Below are 20,791 nucleotides of genomic sequence, written 5' to 3'. Positions count from 1 at the left end.
TATGATATAGTACTAAATGGTTTGAATTTCTTTGAAATATAAATTTTGTAAATTAATAAAATTTAAATTTTGAAATGAAAATAATTATTTAATGATACTTAAAAATTAAATAAGTATAAAATGGAGGAAAAGAGAATTTATTGGAAATTAAGTTGATATAATTATCAAATACTATTAAAATATATTTAAGGGATTTATCTTATTCCATTTATTTAAGGGTACTATTAAGTATTAAAATTGGCTTAAACATATATAATTTAACATAAAACAGCTCCCTTGAAAACCCCTAAAATATAGTATTAGTATTTCATTTTACGCTGGCATACTTTTAGGCATATTTCCTAACATAATTTCCTTTTAATTATAATAAGAAAAAAAGTCAATTTATAAATTATTCAACACTCAGCCTTAAGCCTTATTTTCTATAAAAATTCATATATTTTAAAGGGTATTTCCAGGTCGTTTTGACTGCGTCTGCCATGTGGCCATGTGCCATTTGCCATCTTATTGCTGGTACGGCAATATTTGGGCGACTGCATTTGTGGCACGTATTGCACTTGACAGGACGGCGGACAGGAGCGACGGACGACGGACAACGGACAACGGACAACGGACAGTAGACAGTGGGCGAGGGAGGCGTGGCTGTGGCATCGCTTAACTGCGACTGGCATCAGCATTTAGCAGCCGCTTCAGCATCAGCGTCAGCATTGCCAATGTCTCGCCGCTGCCTTTAATTACTTTTTCGATATTGACTGCGCGCGGTTTCCCCTCCAAAAACAAAAAAAAAATCACAAAAAACGCCCACGTGGGACACGCCCACCGCCTCTTTTTCTCTTGGCCCGATCGCCAATTTCAAATCAAGCCATAACCCTACAAAGCCTACAGCTAAAAGCAAAATAACAGGACCGGGAAAGACACTTAATTGTAAACCCAAAAGAAATAATCATATTAATATTAATAATACAGTTCTTAATGGGTAGTTCATTTTTAATAAATATAAAGCGCAATTAAATAAATAAAATTTGTAATAGCAAGTTTGATAAAGTTTTAAGACGTTAATTAATAAAAATTACCTGAAATCTTAAATTGTTCTTGGTTTTCAGCATCCTGGGTCTATGTAAATATAAAATATAAAGAAAAGTTATACAAAGAAATAAATACATACATACAAATATAATTAAATAAATAAGCAACCAAATAAATAAATTCTTAAACTAGAAAGTAAGCTAATTACGGAAAGTCGTTGTTTTTATACATTTTTTCAATAGGAAATTTATCATATCATATTATGATTAAATATAAAGCGTAATTAAATAAATAATATTTGCATTAGCAAGTTTAATAAACTTTTAAGACGTTAATTAATAAAAAAAAATACCTGAAATCTTTAATTGTTCTTCTTGGTTTTAAGCATCCTGAGTCTATGTATAAAATATAAAGAAAAGTTATAGAAACAAATAAATACATACATAAAAATATAAATAAATAAATAAGCAACCAAATAAAAAAATTCTTAAACTAGAAAGTAAGCTAATTTCGGAAACTGGTAGTTTTTATAAATTTTTGCAATAGGATTTATCAACGCAAGTTAATATATCACAACTTAACCTAGGCCTGATCCGTCCTATAGCTATATACATAGATTCAGGATATTACCGCAGTGGAGGACACGTGGTTACCAATTTCTTTGCATTGCTCAATTCCTTGGATAATCATCGAGGTGAACTTCTTCTTGATCATCCATTGATTAGGTGATATATATTTGGGATCGAAGGGTTATCACTATCACTACACCATTCCTAATAGATGTTATCACCAGTGCGGCCTCGGACAGAATGAGGCCCGCAAGGCCTGCAGCGCCTCTATTTATAGTCCCCGAGTGAAGAGAACAGAGAATGTGAGAGCGAGAGAGTAAGAGCTATCACTGGAGAAAGGCAGTGAGAGTTAGAGAGAAAGAGATGCCTCTCCAGATACACAGAGGCAGGCATACTGAATACGGTAGAGGTAAAGAGCAAGTGAGAGAGCGAATGGGAGAGCGAGTAGGAGAGCGAGAGTTATTATTCTAAATATTTTATTGTTATTATTTATTATATTTTTTATTGAGATAAATTAAATGAGCCACAGTTTTGCATTTTACTCTACACTTAACGATCACGTTTATGGCAGCTTATGATATATTCGTCCGATTTTATGAATAAATAATTGCCAACAAATTTATTGAAAATCACCAATGCATATACTTTGCATCCGCCAGCCAATCTTATCGATAAATCAAAGTTTTTGAAACATCATAACTAAGTCAAAAATGAATTAATTTCAATTCGGAACAGCTTCTGTTAGTTTTTAACAGGTTAACAAATCTGCATACAAATTTAAAAAAAATCAAAATTGTATAAATTTTTGCAAATTTTAACGATGTAACCCCTTTCCTTTTTTTTCCAACAAATTTTTTTCTCTTCGAAGATAACTAGAAAGATTCGCCTATTGATGCTGATCAAGAATATATATGATTTATGGGGTCGGAAATGATTATTTCACTGCACGACAAGCTTTAGAATAACATTAAAATTCCCTGTATGATCTTGATATAAAAGATAAAGATGTTCAACTTACAACTTACAAAAGAACATATTTAATGCTATTATTGTGCCCATGACTGTTGTTTGCAGGGACATTCCCCTTTTAATTTCCTGCTCTAAGCCTGGCAACTTGTTGCTAACCACTAGCAATGCGTTGGCAACATGTTGCTGTGCGTGGGGCACCGCGTGGTGAGTTTCTCATTTGAAACTGGCTTATTGAAATTTGATATTGCCTTTATTTATAGTTGCTGTTGGATGTTGTTGTCCCAGACCTGGCCGAGATGAATTTCTGACCCATAAATAATTGGAGTGAACAATGCCGAGCGCAACGAATTCGAAGTTGAAGCGGGGCCCAGGGTGGTAGGGCATCGGTACACACAACATGGCCATAAATCTGAAGCGGACTGCATTTAATCTGGCTTAAACACGCATTTTCTTGACAATTTCACAGTAAACTGTTCACTTAACATGTCCCCCAAGAGCTTATAGCCGTTCGTTTCCGCTTCGATCCGTTGTGTTTTCGGGGAAAATGAACTCTCAGAGAGCCATAATTAATACATGATTCGGTGAATAAATCAAACGAATGCCAGCGGTAAATCAAGCTCAAATGCAAGCTCAAGAACCCGGCGGTCACCAAAATGAACTCCGCCACCTCAAGATGAATCTTCTAGGGCATCAAACGAGTTAATTAGGCGTAAGCTGAACCAGGAACATATGTGGTAAAAGGAATGGAGCGAATAGGAGATACCCTTTAATATATGCCTCAAATAATTTACGTCTGAAAATCCCCCTAAGGGATTCCCCTAATACCAAAATCCCCATTTAAATATGAGAAATATACGTTTACTCAATGGAATATCTTCAATGAGTAAGGATTCCCTCAAGGAATGCCTTTCTGGACAGGCAAAAGTCAAGCGATTTGACCGTTAAATTCCCGCAAAAGGGGAGGAGTACTTCAAGGGTAGGAAGTGGTTGTGGAAATGGCAGTGGGAGTAAGTGGTTTCACCCCACTCACACACACACACACACACACACACACACACACATGTCAGTAAGCCTATTTTGTCTCTTGACCTCATTCCTCGTCTGGGCTTTCACTTTCCCCAAAGCGCTGGTTGCCGTTTCTTTGCTGTTTCCGCTTCCGCCTGGCCAACTCCGGACTCGGGATTCCCCAGTCCCTGAGTTCTAAAGCCTGAGACCAACTTCCGAGTCCAACTCCATTGGCAAATGCTAAGTAGTTTCGCTTTTAGTGCAAAACACTTGCTTGCTGTTCAACACCGCCTCTAGCCCACTTTTCCACATCCACATCCGTATCCACATCCATGCTCAGTCCCAGTCCCATTCCCTTGTTTTCCTTGTCGCCACTTCACATTTTGTTTGACTTTGATATTTGCCACACTCGAGGGTTGCAAAGGTTTTATTTTGTTTGGCCATGGAAAAGGGGGAGTGGGAAGCGAAAGCCTGTGTATGCTTCGCAATTTCCTCAAGAGGATTCTCGTTGGGAAAGCTTCAGCGAATGGATGGATGGACAGACATTTGGATGGATAGACGACGCACTGCCCTAATCAATGGAATTGGCCCCTGACCGGGGATCAGATCGAACCAAACTCCGCATCCATCCGCCGCGGGAGGTCATCAAAGGAATATGTATGTATGTACTATATATCCATCGTGCCACAGAGGCTCATCCATCCCACGGGGGCTGTGACTATGGCAACACCCGGAATGCAAAGTCAACTCTGGAGCGGACCTGCTGCTTATTTACCATCGTCTCCCGAGTCAATGTTGAACTTGACGTTGCACTCGCACCGGCACAGCTGCCACTACATTTTGAGAAAAAAATTGTGCTACAAGAGCCTTAAGGCTGTTACTGGATCATTTTAAGCAAGTTAATAATGGTAGAAATACTACCAATAATGTTTATAAAATATTGTTGCAGAGTTCTTCAGGTTATTTAAAGACAACGGGTCAGATTCAGCGATCCTCTTCAAAACAATTATAGAGTAAGTGTGGAAGCTCTTCAGCAAAGAGCTGATACCTTTTCGAACAAAGATCTTGATGATTTTTATCATATAAATCTTGCTATATTAAATCCCCTAATTAATACAGTAATTACCCTATTAAAATTCCCAATTTTCTCTCACTGTATTCCTGCAGTGAATGCGGGCAATTAAGTCAAACTACTGCAGCAGGAAGTCATTGTCTACTCCAGCTACAGCTACTCCTTCACGCTTCCCATCCTCGATGGGCAAGTCAATTGGTTGCCACCACAACATTAATGTGGCCCTGAGCCTCCCCCTCATTGGGATTGGGATTGGGAATGGGAATGGGACTGGGACTGGGACCAAGACCCAGACCCGAACCCAGACCGGGGACCGGGCTTAAGTAAATATTTGGCCTACGTGCCTATTACGTGATTTTCCGATAGTCTCTCCCATCGATGATGATGAAGACGACAGGGCAGGAGGAGCTGGGGATGATGATGGTGATGGTGATGGCATGGTGCACTTGAGAATGGAACGGTGCATCGCCTGGGTCCCGGCCACTCGAGTGGAAGACATTGTGGCATGCCTCAGTGCCACCGTGAAAGATCTGTAGAAATCTTCCGCTGATTCTTTTTCTACTTTTCGGTTGGTTGAGTTCGGTATATACATATATTTTTTGGGGTAGAGATCGATGGGAATCGAGTTCCTCTAGAGTCACAAGTGAAATTTGTCACGACCTTTTCCTGTATATTAAGTTTAAAATTTTCCCTAACAAATATGTATAGAAGATAGTAACCTTAAATTTTCATTCAAATTGTTTGCCTTCCTGCGTTTGCTTCTGGCATTCCCCCATTGTAATTTTCTAATTTGTTGATTTAATATTTCCTGCAAATGTAAATGCCTATTTAATATCCTGTCAGGAACAGAACAGTCGAGGACGCACTGGTAAACTGCAAACATTTTTGGTAAGCGACGAAGGCAGGAATAATAAAAATAATACATTCTTTTTTGTTGTTGTTGTTGTTCATTAACTCGATGGGGGGAGGTTGTGACGGAGTCAAGAGGAGCGCTTCAGGAACAAGGATGTGTTCTGTCTGTCCATGTGCTCCTCCTCCTCCTCCTCCTACCCGTGCTTCTTTCTGGCCGAAACATCGCTTATATAGAAAACTTTATGCTTCGTTAAAAATGATGTACAAATCAAATGCCAGAAGCAATTTCCCAGCAACAACTAAAGCAAAAAGCACCGGCAACCAAAGCAGCTCTGGCAAGCCACAACAATGCGGGATAGCGGGTATTGCAGGGGGGGGAGGTACAGGCCAAGATACACACCCACACATACACACTCGGGCAGTTACACACAGAGAAAAAGTTAAGACCATATGGCAAATAAGATGCGTAGCATCAAGAGTCAGCTTCAAGTATCCTTGAAATTTTACCTTTTATGTAGTCGTGGGAAAATGTTTGCCTCAACTTAACCACCTGACTTGCCTAGCTAATAATTAACCCAACATTAAAATACAAACAAAAGCTATACTAAGCAACTGTAAAATTGAAAAAGAAATATAAATACAGTCTTCAGTTCACGAAATTACTCTCAGTGAAGTGGGAGGAATGTATGTGTATATGTTTTCAGGGGGCGGGTGGGCCAAAAAGCTTGCAAAAGGCAATGAGCAAAAATAAATAAATCATTTAAATGAAAGAAATTACACACACACACACATTATAGGGGTGGGCAGGGGGTGTCCAGTCACCCATAAGGCTCATTAGAAATACATAGAAGCAACCGCAACAGCAACAGCATCAGCATCAGTAGAAACGAGAGAAATAACAAATATTCTAGCAAACATTCAAAAAGCAGCAAACCGACAAATTTTTTGGAAAATGAATTGAGAATTTAATACAAAAGCAAATAAATAAATATGCCAGATGATTGGGATATGGATTTGGGATGCAGATTGGGGATAGCAATGGGTATCAAATGCTAAACTCTCGAGGTAGGGCAGGAAGCATTTTTGTTTCTCATTAAACAAAAAAGAAACTAACTTCGGGAAGTATACCCTTGATATTTGCAATTGAATTATAGGATCGAATAATAACATAATAGTCGAATAAAATTTTTCCAACCGGACATGGTAAGATAGACTCGGCTTTCAATACTGATTAAGAATACCTATAGAATAGACCTATAAATTGCAGAGTAAATATTTATTAAAGGCTTAATGATTAAACAATTAGTATAAGCGGTTTACCAACAAGATAAATAAAAAAAATATAAATATATTTCCCAAAAACTCTTTGCAAAGTATATAAATATATATTGTAACTATATAATATATTTATATGAAAGTCTTCTTTAAGACCAAATTTTCCCCTATTCACATGAATTTGCCATTCTGAGACATCAAAGACTCACCTTCATTCAGGTTTTCATGCGGTTTTTCCTAGTGGAAAGTGTGAGTAAATGCAAAATGGTTTGATTTGTGTTTTGTCTGGCATTTGATGATGTACAACATGACCAGTTCTGGTCAGGAATATAGTTCAAGTTTCTGTAGCATTTCTACCACTGAAAAGCTGTCTTTGAGAGTTGTTATTTAAATTCTAAAAGGCAATGGTTTCCCTCAAACTTGTTTTAAGTATTTAAGTTAAAATGTTATATAGCTAAAAGTTATAATATTTCAAAGTATATTAATGGCTTTACTTTTATATAGTTTTATATAGTTAACCGTGCATGCTCTCATCCCGCTTTTAAACGCTTTCATCATCTCCGAAAAAGGAAAAGCCGTTGCTTAAGCATTATTTTTATACCCTTGCAGGGTGTTACAATTTTAGTTAGAAGTCTGTAAGTATTAATGAACATTAAGTAACTATGATCAGTAAATAGCTATGATCGGTAATTAACTATGATCAGTAACTAGCTATGATCACTAAGTATCTATGACCAGTAAGTAACTCTGAACAGTAAGTATTTATGACCAATAAGTATTTATGACCAGTAAATAACTATGATCACTAAGTATGTGTGACCAGTAATTAACTTTGATCAGTAAAAAACTCTGAACAGTAAGTATCTATGATCAATAAGAATTTATGACCAGTAATTAAGTATGATCAGTAAGTATCTATAACCAGTAAGTATCTATGATCAGTTACTAACTTTGAACACTGCGTAACTATGATCAATAAATAACTATGATCGGTAATTAACTATGACTAACTATGATCAGTAAGTATCTATGACCAGTAAGAAACTCTGAACAGTAAGTATTTATGACCAATAAGTATTTATGACCAGTAAATAACTATGATCACTAAGTATCTGTGACCAGTGAGTATCTATGACCAGTAATTAACTATGATCAGTAAAAAACTCTGAACAGTAAGTATCTATGACCAATAAATATTTATGACCAGTAATTAAGTATGATCAGTAAGTTTCTTTAACCGGTAAGTATCTATGATCAGTTACTAACTTTGAACACTAATAAACAATGACTTGCAACTTTTGAAACGCAACACATATCTGAGACTTGGCTGGCAGCAGTCACTTCGTTCCGGGGATGTTAGAACAAGTTGGGAATCATATGCACAGAGGTGCGAGGTTTGTTTTGGAACAAATTTAAGAGAAAGCGATTTCAATGAAACTTTGGAGTTATTCTATATAATTTTACTAGTATATATGTTGGAGCATGGCGAATCGGTGGACAATATGTATATATTAATATATAGCTGTCATAGGAATAATCAGAAAATTTTAAGAAAAAATATTATAACTTTTCAAGTTCTCAACAGATTTTCATCAAATTTGAGATATAACCATTTTATATTATTCTACAATTTTGTGTAAAACATCAATAATACATGCAAATTCAAAACGGTAACTGAAACGAAAGCAGGCATTACTTTATTGTTTTTTAACATAAATATATATATAATTTATATTGTATTAATTCCTATAGGTAGAATTTCAATCTGTAAGGGTATACAAAACTTTGGCGTGCCGATGTTAGTTTCTTTTCTTGTTTAGTTTGTAAAATATATATAGTACAGTATAGTCTAGTATCGCGATCGTGAGCAATTTGGCAAAGCCTATTCGGTGGTGACACGCCCCCCAAACGCCCAGCTGTAAGCATTGCCATCATCTGGTCCATCGGTTGGAGCAGGAGCAAACTCAGGCCAGTTCTATAATGTTTGTAATGATCAGGTGCCGGCCACTTCCATTTACGCCCGACCAACATTGGGGCGTTATAATTACACCTTACGTTTTTATGTGCATTTTTTTTCGGTGCACTTTAACAAATTGTTATAGTTTTTTTTTACAAAACAATCCATTTTAGAGCTTAAATGCAAAAGAACCCATTAGCCTTTTCCTTCTTCTTATAAATAAGGAACTGCCAAAGCCTCGACTCGCGGTTCTATACATTTCTAAGCCCGACCTTTGCTATATTATTTTGAAGGTTTATAGGTATATATCCTTCTTTTTGTGGAGTGCATCTTAACCCGGGAGCTATCGTCAAGCGGAGGAGCTGCTCACTGGGACTTGGACAGGAGTTGGATGGAGTAGATGGTGCTCACTTTCCTGCCTCGCTGGAGGATTGCTCCCGGCAAAGTGAAATCGCGTTCGGCTCGAAAGTATTCCTCGACAGCTAGGCCAGTAAGCAAATAAAATTAAAATTCCATTACGGGCATCAGGAGGCATCAACGAAATGGACCCAAATCAGAGAGGAACGGGGGGAAAAAAAAGGAAGAAAACAAATCCGGAGCAGGTCAGAAAAGGAGAAGTCCTCATCTCACATGTGCGGGATGGCATAAATATTTATAAACAATGCACAACGGAAAGCCAAAAGCGGCGGGCAACAACAAATCCGTTATAAATAAAACATAACGAGCAGATTTCCAGCTACGAATCCACTTGAAACACTGGGACTTGGAATCGGACTTGAACTCGGACTCGGATTCGGAGGAGGAGGAGGTGTCTTTGGGCACTGGAGAAATGTGAGCCGACGACGACGACGACACGATGTCGAAAAAAAATGTCAAAAACAATAAATCAAAAGGCGGCAAGCAGACCAGAAGAAGTACACGGAAAGAATACGATTGCATATACCTTATATTTGTTATTTAAAGAGAATATATGTTTAATATTTACCAAGACTGCAAGCACGAATATATTATCTAGCAAGAAGGTTTCATCTCCTATTGTTTACAAAATCAGTTAACCAGCAGTCGATATAAATAAAGACTAAAGGTGGTTGAACTCCAAAACAAAACACCATTTACTCGTTAATGTTTTGTTTATTCTTTCGGTTTCAGTTTAGAATTTCTTGGCTCAGGGTTTTTCAAAATATACTTGTATTATTTATCCCCTTAGAATGTCAATTTTAATAATAATTTTCTCAGTGATTTATACCAAGGGGGTTGTACAGTTAGAGGTGAAATCCATTTGAACGGAAGCTTCGTTGCAAAAACCCTGGCAAAGATCTCTCTTTCGGCACGTTCCCCTTGAACACCGAAAGAAATTAAACCAAAAATGTAAGCTAATGTTGATCTATACAAAATCTAACCCTTTACCATAAATATTAAAATGAAAATTGTATTTTTAATCATAGAAATTTCATTGAACTTTGAATAAACAAAGAACTCCTTATTTTGTTTGAAATATTGCTATTATAAAGGTTAATCTTATAAGTATTTCTCTCTGTGTACCACTTAAGCCGCTCTTTACAAATTACTGACCAGCGGGCGTCCGATGAAGTGGCCCCAGGGGGGGTGGGTGATGGGAGTTGGGTGGCTGGGACATGCCGCTGGGCAAGCTCGCGGCATTAAAGATTTCTGCTTCTCAGGAAGCGGGCAGGGAGGTGCGGGCAGGGAGGTGCACGAGGGGAGGCACAAATCGGTTGCGCAGGCGTCTCAGTGTCTTCTCCGTCGCAATGGCGCAGCTCTATCTTGCTCTCACTCTTACGAACTGAGGCTACATCGCTCGGTCCTTGTCTGTCTGCATTTCACAGTTTTTGAATGGAAATGAAATCATGACAGCGGAAGTTTTGGGATCGAAATGCGAGGGTAGGGGATCGTAAGGCTTTTCAAGTCCATAGGAATTAGGTAGCTATATATTCAACCTAAAATCTCTGAAATTAGAGAAGATGCAGAGATGAGACTTGGTATTGTAGACCTTAAGGATACCTAAATATATTAGTATTATATTATAAACTACATTTGGATAATATACCACTTGATATTTGGCTAAATAAGGATAGATTCTTTTTCTTATAAATACTTCGGCTTCGTTATCAACATGGCAGAACTCATGGCAACATTATTTCAAGCCAACAAAAGAGAGCCAGCATGTTGCCTTCGAAAGAAATGTTGCGCCAACAATGCCATCAAGCAACATGAGTACAAGCAGCGCGTTCTTTTAAAATAAGAACCTAATTCTTTTTTAAAGTTTCTTTAGATTAAATAAGGCTTAATACGAAATTTTGAAGTAAAATAAATTTGGTTTAAATGAATATTTTTCTTCATTAGAGAAAATCTATTTCAAAACAAAAAAAAAAATGTTTTCGAACAAATTGATAAATAAAATGTATGAAAAAAAATAATAAAATAAAATTATACAAATGCAAAACTGTTCTAAATTTGTTTCCCATTTAAATAACACTCGACTATTTAAATTTTAGTTGATTACTTAAAATCTAATTTCTTAGTTTCTCACTTTGACCTACTAAAATCTGCCTTTGAGATTATTATTCCTTTATGGCTAAGAAGGTAAAATAGCATTTCTGAGAATAGTTTCTTAACTAACAAAACTATATCATTTAGTTTTTAGTTTTCACGAAATGTATTCCACAAACTCTGTTAATTTAATGAATGAAACCCAATTGGCACAGGCAGCCACATGTTGCTCGCAAAGAAAGAGCGTAAGCAACATATGCTGCCGGCTGAGCAGCAACATTCAAAAGCAGCATCCCCCAGCGCACGGTGGGCAAAGTAGAGAAATCTATGGGTTAATTCATATATTAAAGAATATGGTAAAGAACATAATTATTTTCATTTTTAAAATTAAGCCAAACATGACTATTAGACACAATTCTTAAGGTATATTTTACACATACAGGATAATATGATTTTAGTTAGAAGCATAAAGCTTGGCGAAGAAGTCATTTCCGACCAGCAGCCGAATCTATCTAGCCATGTTTCGAAGAAATAAAAATTTTTCCAATATTTCCCAAAAAAGGAAAGGGGTTACATCATTAAAATTGTCAATAAATTTTAATTTTTTTAATTTTTCAGAATTTGAAATGTGGTATGCAGATTTATTAATCTGATAAGACCTAGCACAGAACAGCTTTCCGAATTAAAAATACTGATTTTTTGACAGAGTTATGACATTTTTGAATTATGATATTACCCAAAAAAATGTTGATAAATATTACAACTTAAAATAATTCTCCCCCGTTTGCTGCAACATTGCTCTCAACACTCCACTGTGCAGCGTTGGCAGCAGCAGCAACATGGCATCATTAGCATCACGCTCTCCAGCTTCGGCTTTAGTACCGTACAAACGTCTGCCAGGTGAACAACAACACGACTAGCGGCGCAAGACCCGAGCTAGTCCGAGCGAGAACGAACGAAACGAACCCGAACCCGAACCCGAGTCGCGCGTCGTGTCTTTTTGTTGCCTTTTTGTTCGAGTGCGAGTGAGAGTGCAACATGCTGTGCCGAATCCGAGGCCGGAGGTGAAACCGAAACCGAAACCGAAACCGAGTCGGAAGTCGGAACAGAGCGTCCTCCAGGACGGAGAGCAAGCATCAGGACACTTTTGGGCCAAGTTGGCGCGAGGAACACGCCGCTGCGAACATAACCACGCTGGCCGTTGACCGAGTGGCAACGCTGCCCGGAGAACCCGCAACCGCGACTGAGACAGAGACCGAGACTGAGACAGAGACAGCGATAGAGAATTGAGAATTGGCTCTTGGAGAATTGGCAGTAGGGAAGCCCAGGACTCTGACGAGGAGGGACCGAGCCAGGGACGGAGCAGCTGTTGCATGCCGTGACAGACTCGGTGACGCCGCCGTCGCTGCTGCTGCTGCTGCTGCTGCTGCTGCTGCTACCGCTGCTGTCGACGTCGTGAGTGCCGTGCCGTGCCGTCGTCGCGTCTTTATTTTTGTTGTTGTTTGTTTTGGTGACCGCGATCGCGATAACAAATTGATCCCTGATCCGAGTGAGTGACAGAGAAAGAACTACGAACTGAGAAGGATAGTGAGAACAAGAGAGAGAGTTGAGTGGAGTGGAGTGCGAGGTATCGCGTATTCGAGCCAATGTACGTAAACGTTCGCCAGGAGAAGGACTCCCCTAAGCACTAATATTCCAAAGTTTCATTCGATTTTGAAGTTTATTATGGACACCCCACGGTGCACAAAAATTGGGAAATAACTTGAAAACCACTAAGCCACAAAGGAATTCCAAACCATAGAGGCATTTTTTTACACTTAAAGCCATAAAATCGTATTAATTTATATGAGAAATTAAGTGAAACTGCCTTAAAAATTCAAATCAATCTTGAAATATAACTATCAGAAAAGGAAATTAATAACTACGCCTTGTAAACTAAATTAAAAGATCGAATAATAATTTATTTCCTAAAAGATTTGGCATTCCAGTAGTTGAGATTTATTTTGATTGCAAATTTAAAGCATAAAAAATCAATTGCATTTATGAAATATAATTTCCATTCCAATAAAACAGATTTATTTAGAACAAAGGTCATTGTTTCTACGTTTAAAAACATAAAAAATAAATAGAAAAAAAATCAAATTGCTTTAAAATTTAATTAAAAAATTTAAATTATGAAAAAGAAAGTCTGGAATCAAGTTAGCACTTGAATTTCTAATATAAATGGTGCCTAAAATAGTTTAAAAAAAAAACTTTGCTATTTAAAAAACAGGAAATTCCTTGTAAATGCAAATGTTTGAATGAGTTTTCTGGTTTAAAAATTCCCAAAACCAAACTCTAGTGAAACGCGGAATATGTGAGGTTTTTGGCGACTTAACCCCTTGCGTCTACATCATCACATCAAACATTCCTTCTCCCAACCAGGGTTGAGTCCGCCAGGATGAGGAGCCTTATCCTGCCACTGATACTGGCGCTGGCCGCCGTTGGACCCGCCACCATCTCCGCCGGCAGCATCTCGGCTAATGATCCCTGCTACTTCGAGGGAAAGCCGCGCAAGTGCCTGCCGAGCTTTGTGAATGCCGCCTATGGAAATCCGGTGCAGGCGTCGAGCGTTTGCGGTGCCCAGCAGCCGGAGCGGTACTGTGAGCTGCTCCGCGACGGCAGCGCCGGCGAGTGCCGCCTCTGTGAACCGCATCAGCGGTATGGAGCGAGTGCGCTCACCGATCTGAATAATCCCAGCAATGTGACCTGCTGGCGCTCGGGGGCGGTCAATGTGCCTCATGACCCCGACTCCGCGCCGCCGGACAATGTGACCCTGACCCTGTCGCTGGGCAAGAAGTACGAGCTGACCTACATCTCGCTTTCGTTCTGCCCCCGTTCGCCGCGTCCCGACTCCTTGGCCATCTTCAAGAGCTCGGATTTTGGCCAGACCTGGCAGCCCTTCCAGTTCTACAGCTCCCAGTGCCAGAAGTTCTATGGACGCCCAGATCGGGCCAAGATCTCCAAGTTTAATGAGCAGGAAGCCCGTTGCATTAATGCCCAGCACGATGCTGGTGCCGGCGGCGGAGGTGGAGCTGCCCAGCGGTTTGCTTTCAATACGCTGGAGGGACGTCCCTCGGCCAATGACTTGGATGCCTCACTGGTCCTGCAGGATTGGGTCACGGCCACAGATATTCGAGTGGTTTTCCATCGGTTGGAGCTGCCGCCACAGTTGCTGAAGGCTCGCAATGCCAATAGCTTTAGCGATGAGATGGGCAGCAGCCGGGAGGTCGATGAAGACGATGATCCGGATCTGGAGTTGGATGGGGAGCAGGACGAGTATGACTATAACCTGCAGGATAACGACAGTGCCGATGCTGGCTATGATGAGGAATACGAGGAGCCCAAGAAACACCTCGAACTGGATGATGACCTGCATCTGGACTATGCCAGCGATGGCGAATCCACCTCCGGCAAGCGCCACTCCAAGCACAAAGGCAGCAGCGCCTATGAGAAGCATTACCAGAGCAAACTGGCGGCCACCACATCGCCACAGCCACCGCCGCTGGTCAAGAGTCAGCCCGGGAAGACCACGCCCTCAAGTACTCCCAGTTCCAGTGCAGCAGCTGCACCTACTCTGCCCGTGTCCCAGCATTATGCCGTCTCCGACTTTGCCGTCGGCGGACGCTGCAAGTGCAACGGTCATGCCTCCGAGTGTGTGGCCACCATCGGTGCGGGAACGGGAGCTGGAGTTGATCAGGATGATGGACAGGACGAGGATTCACCGGGAGGCAGCACTTTGGGTGGACACTTTGGACGGATGACCATTGGAAGCAGCGGCCTGCAGCTGGGGGCCAAGTTGGCCATGACCTGCGCCTGCAAGCATAATACCGCCGGACCCGAGTGCGAACGCTGCAAACCCTTTTACTTTGACCGTCCCTGGGGCAGGGCCACCGACAATGATGCCAACGAATGCAAGAGTGAGTACCCCCACAGAGTTCCTTATTATTTCCCCTTTAATTATGACTAAAAGTGGTGTCCTAGTTAGGACAATCCATTGAGATGTAGGGAAACCCTTGCCATTAACTGTGATTAAAGTGAGATTTTAATGGGATTAATAAGATCTTTTGTACTTTCCCTTTAAAGTTTATTCCTTAAAACCGTTTCGAGTGTCCTTTATCCCTTTAAATGTAGTTAATAGCTTTATGAGACAGCCTTGGTTAATCACTTTTTTCGTGGGTAATTAATGATGCCTGGTTAATAATTAATGAAATCATTTGAAATGAGTTTCTAGTTCAGTTCGAGATAAACTCCCAATGCAGTCTATCTTTAGAAGAAAATTGAAAAATCGTATCCTATATTTCTTTAAACTAAACAATAAAGGGCTTATCTTACTTGGTAATAGAAGCTGACACTTGAAAAACAGTGAGATAAGGTTATCTGAAACATATTTCGGGGCTGTAAATCAATGCTATTGAGAGAAAATATTGAACTGTTCATGTTTCCCCATACACTGAGCCAATCTTTGCTTAATATATCAATTGAACTACATGTTTTCATATGCAAAAAAGAGCTGCTTACTTTCCAAGTGTTTAGTTATAGGTATATATTATATATTCCACACATATATACTATATATCGTATATGCTTTAAAGAAGCGTGTCGTTTTGCTCGAAGACTAACCCAAATTAAATGAATGTCGTCTTTTGTGAAGGCGACGAAGACGACGACGACATGTTCTGAATGAATTCGAAACCACTTTGGACCTTGGGCATTAACATGACAGACGAGGTGGCGGAATCAGTATCATCTTTTCTGCTTCCATTGAACCCGAAGTGCTGCCTCCCCAGCCAACCATCCAACCATCCAACCATTCATTCATCTATCCTTCGAGCGACCCTCGGTCAAGACCAGAGAGTTCTTTTCATGGTCACTTGCAGTGGACACTGCAATTGAGTGCATTTGTTGGTTCTGGCAGGGAAATGGAAAAGAGGGAAAGGGCACAAGTATGGGCACTGGCACGGGTATCGAGTGGCATTTTCAATTGCAAGCATTGTGTGTGTGTGCTCCGGTTGTGCCCCTTCGATGCCCCTACCGATATATAGCCTCGTTACGGAGCACTCCGTACTCCGGATTGCCATCAACATTCTTCTCTCTTTGCATTTTTGGTGTTTTATTCAGCACTCGGAATGGAGCAGTTGGAATGCCTCGATGCGAGACGATTGTCTGTGAACCAGAGAGAAACCCACCATTATCCACTTTGCAGAGAAGGAAATACTATCTCTGGTGATAATCAAATGGCTCCTAATTCACTTTAAATCGAAGCCAAGCTCCTAAGGCAAGGAAGATATGTATATATATATAATAATTTATGAACAAATGAAAATGGTAATGTCAAAGTTTATGCCATCTTCATCATCATCGTCGTCTTACTCCGCTGTACCGCCTCACCTAGGCTCTGGCACGCCCCCTCCAGTACCGCCTCCGCGTCCGCTTCCTCCGAGAGCCATAAATTACTAACGATTAACTTTTTGTGGGCCATCGACAGCGACGTTGTCGTCCTCATCCAGAATTAATCAAAGGGCCCCCCCTCGGAAAAAAGCAAGAAAAAAGCAGAGAAGGCCATTCTGGATATGGCAGGGGAATGAGCCAGGGAATGGCTCTGGGAATGGGGGTCGAAGGTCAGCTTAAAGACTCAACGGAATGTCAGTTGGCACAAATTTATGGCTTATGGCGGCAGGGCAAGCCCATGACAATTGGCCCAGGAAAAAGGCCTACCAACAAAAAAGGATTAGCCAGAAAAAAAAGGGAAATTACTGACAAACATAAGGTTTTTTTCAAGGATAAATATAAATAAATAATCTTATAAACATATAACATTTACTATAAAGAAATGTATATCTAAAAGTATATCAAGAAAGTCTTTCGTTATACTTCATGCTTCTCAGATGCTGCAAATCTCCCTAAAAAGGACACTATATCCTGGCTGAAATTTGCCTAAACTCTTTAACGCTCGACTGCCGGCCCTTAATTGACCTTGAAGCCAAAGTAAGCCCAATAAGCCAAGCGTTGTTTGTCTACTTTCGAAGAGAGTTACCCTCGGAGCAACCACCAAACCAAGCCAAACCAGGGCTAAAGCTTTCGTGGGGGTAGCGAAAAATTAATTTTCTATGGCTTAAATTTGAATTAGTCCTCCGCCAGAGTTCCGAATCCGAGACTCCCGGACTTCATTACAAATGCAACGAAATAAACGGCGAAGGATAAGGGCTGAGCCATGAGCCATGAGTCCCTGCTCTGGCCCTGTCCTGCCAAGATGAAGCACTCGGAAAGTGATAAAAAATATTTATGTCTGGGCGAAATTCCAGCCGACGGCTGTCCCACTTCCTTCCTTCCCCTTTTTCCTAGTCTTGACCAGCTCTGGGCAGCATCTCTCCTCCTCAGAGATTTACGAACACAAACAGAAACAAAGCGAGCTACAAAGAATTTTCACACCGAATCTAAGAGTTCTGTGCTTGCCATAATTTCAAAAATGAATTAAAAACAAAAAAGGTGAGATTTAAACCTCATTGTCTTTTAAACTAATCAAAAAAGCTATTAGATTTCTAATAAATAAATCTGAGAGCAAGTATTGATTTCTTGTGTGTTTTAGGTAGACATTAAAATCGATTTGCAATTGCTAAACAATATCGATGTTATCTTAAATTACCTTTTATTGGCATTATAATCCCAATGTCCCTGACTTTAGCTACCCCTTGAGGCCAAGGACATCGTGTCGCAAGTATAGAGTAAACATTGAGAGAGAAAAACGATTCATTTTGCTACCTGCTGTCATGTGGCTTATCTCGCGGTCCCCGAGCATCGTCCAAACCCATCCCAATCCCCTTCACCAGCTCCAGGTAGCCAGAGATTCGCCTGCTTCCAACTCATTGGGTTGCACATTAATATTTAGATTTGCTTTATTCGCTGACGATTTGTTTCGATTCCGTTTGCCGTTGCCCGGTCGCAGTTTGCCCAGGCGAGCCGAGAAATTGATCCCATTCCCGTGTCCATCCACCCGCACAGTAGTGCCCGGCACAGTGGTGCCCGGCACAGTAGAGCAAGATGAGGAAAATTGTCAACAGAAATTATCATAAAGTATTTCCATAAAAGAGAAAAATCGTATCGATTTTAATAACTCGGCAGGGTATTATTATATTAAAATGTAGTAAAGGAGTAGACCCTATAAATCATATATATTCCTGATCAGAATCAACAGCCGAGTCGATTTAGCCATGTTTCGAGAAGAAACAATTTTTTTACATTTTTTCAAAATTTCGTAAGGGGTTACATCGTTAAAATTGTCAAAAAGTGTATAAAAATATATAAAAATTTCAAATTTTACAAATTTTAAATAGAGTACGCAGGTTTGTTAATCCAATAAAACCTAGCATAGAACATCTTTCTGAATTGAAATTAATGAATTTTTGGCTTGGGTGTGAGATTTTAAAAATTTGATTTATCGAAGAAATTGTCATAGAAAAAAATAGATAAAAATTGATCCTTTAAATTGATTGAAAGGTATACAAACTTCAGCTTTCCGAAGTTAACTTTTGTTCTTAATAATTAGTAAATTCTAATACTACATTAGCTTTAATCTGAAAGACTTTCAGCTTTCCATAAGTTTATGGAACACTATTTTAAAATTTTTTCACTGTTGAACCTTTACAACAGTGATGTCCTTTGTCTGAAAATTTTGCCTACCAGTCCCACTGTCCAGCAGTGGCTCATTGGCTCACCGCTAGCGGGTCTCTGGGGTCGAGTGAAGCGCATCTAATGCGAGACATCTGTTAAATTTTTGGCAGGCTGCATTGCAGGACCAAAGGTTGAGGCAGAGGCAGAGGGTGGGAGTGGCATGTAGCAAGGGAAACCAACAAGCCAAAGGGGACATTGTCCTGCGTCCTGCGTCCCTCATTGAGATGCCGCTTTCTTTATTACATTTATTTGTGTGTGATTTTCATATGTTTACTATTCGCCCCTCACCACTCACTCGCTGGCACTCTGTGCGAGGGTGTTGCGAGGGGTGTTTGGAATGTTCGGGGGCGCGACTAATTCGCCGCGTTTACATTTGCAAATTCCGCCTGGTAATCCCGGCAGCTGTGCGCATTTAACGTGTCCAGGGGGGGTGCAGAGAAAGAGAGACAGAGAGAGGTGTAAGCGGAGCTACAAATTTATACAGCATCCCTGGGAAGGAGTACTAACAGGAGCAGGAGCAGGAGCAGGAGCAGGAATGGGAGTGCGAGTCCTGGGCTCGGAGCAACTGACTTGCAACAAATTGCGGCAGTACTGCTTAAGTTGCACTGTCAGTGAGTGCACTTGCAGAAAATATTGTCTAGTAATCAGATCCATAAAGAAGTAGAAATAGAAAATACTCGGAAAAAGAAAGACAATCGCTCTCCGATACCTTTCTCCCAGTATAGCTTTAAAAAGAGATGTTGAAAAGAGATGAAAGCCTCTAGATATTATCCTACTTAACTTAAATGTACTTCCCCATCACATGTAATAAAAACAGCTCACAAATTTCTCTCAGTGCTGGAGTAACAGTTGCTAAAACAGTGGCAGTAATGGGTAGGACTTACCTACCGGTTGGCAGCTATATTGTTGCACATATGCAACTCGGAGCACTCTGGACCCAAGCTTCCGTGCTCTGGTTCTGGCAAACCGAAAGCAAAATGCTACATTTTATTGCATAACCACAACATCCAGCATATAGCGTATAGTATCCTGCAGCAGGAGCATCCTGCGGGGCAACGGGGGTGGCGTGTCAATGTGATAAAATGGTGGCAGCTTCCATTTGGTTGAATTTGCTCTTGTTTCGTTTGCTTTGGCCACGGAGTTCAGCTAAAAAATAAAAAAAAGTTTACATTAAAAAAGAAAAAATGTATAAAATAATCCATAGAGAGGACAGAGCGCGAAAGTGCATAATGAGTGTCCTTTGTGTAGTGGCAGGACTCGAGACTGTACTTAATTTGCATGTTGAGACCCATTTAGCTGGTCATCTGGTTATGGATGTGATTTCCTCGGCAGAATGCCTGGAATTTAAGAAATGAGCAAAGGCAGGCAGGAATGTTAATGTTTCCGAATTACACACACTTTTGTTTATTAGGCGGAAGACTGAATATCCTTAGTAGGAATGCACAAAAGGATTCACAACCAATTGAGCTCAAAGCATTCTCCAGCTGAATGAGAGATTAACAAAGCCAAGCACGTAGCAAGGCTGAGTGGGATGCAAATAGAGTTTGAGAGTTTTAGCTTTCTTTTAAAGACTGACCAAGGCACAATTATGTTAGTTTGTCCCCAAAAGAGAAATACAATTTAGGCAAAAGGCTACTGGATGACCATTAAAAACACTTCAATTGAGTACTTTACTAAATCCTTATAAATACATATATTATATATCATTTAGATTTCGAATTTACCAAGCTTCCCTTAGTCTATTTCAATGCAATTGAAACCGAACTTGAACTTGGTTTTCTCTCTCGAGGGAATTCCAGTCGATCCTTTCACTAATGGCTTCTCCTGGCCTAGCAATTCCTGCCAAGT

General features: G+C 40.1%; 1 protein-coding gene and 1 long non-coding RNA gene across 2 annotated transcripts in view; one reads left to right on the top strand and one right to left on the bottom strand.

Moving 5' to 3' along the window:
* LOC110181693 (uncharacterized) overlaps positions 1 to 20,791 on the bottom strand; it is a 178,825-nt gene that overhangs the window by 5,754 nt on the left and 152,280 nt on the right. The window contains exons 6-7 of the long non-coding RNA XR_015272492.1: positions 19,828 to 20,089; positions 1,379 to 1,421 (exon numbers count right to left, since the gene is read on the bottom strand). This is a non-coding gene — a long non-coding RNA (uncharacterized LOC110181693). The remainder of the gene's footprint in view (positions 1 to 1,378; positions 1,422 to 19,827; positions 20,090 to 20,791) is intronic.
* Positions 12,092 to 20,791, top strand: part of NetB (Netrin-B) — a 61,677-nt gene continuing 52,977 nt past the window's right edge. The window contains exons 1-2 of the mRNA XM_020949532.2: positions 12,092 to 12,881; positions 13,658 to 15,192. Of these exons, the coding sequence (XP_020805191.2) occupies positions 12,880 to 12,881; positions 13,658 to 15,192 (1,537 nt within the window). The 5' untranslated portion in view covers positions 12,092 to 12,879. The remainder of the gene's footprint in view (positions 12,882 to 13,657; positions 15,193 to 20,791) is intronic.

This window comes from Drosophila serrata, unplaced genomic scaffold, assembly GCF_035046125.1.
Source record: "Drosophila serrata isolate PLE 108 unplaced genomic scaffold, ASM3504612v1 contig_276, whole genome shotgun sequence".
Lineage (NCBI taxonomy): Eukaryota > Metazoa > Arthropoda > Insecta > Diptera > Drosophilidae > Drosophila > Drosophila serrata.
Note: the sequence above shows the minus strand (reverse complement) of the source record. Positions and strands in the feature narration are given on the sequence as shown.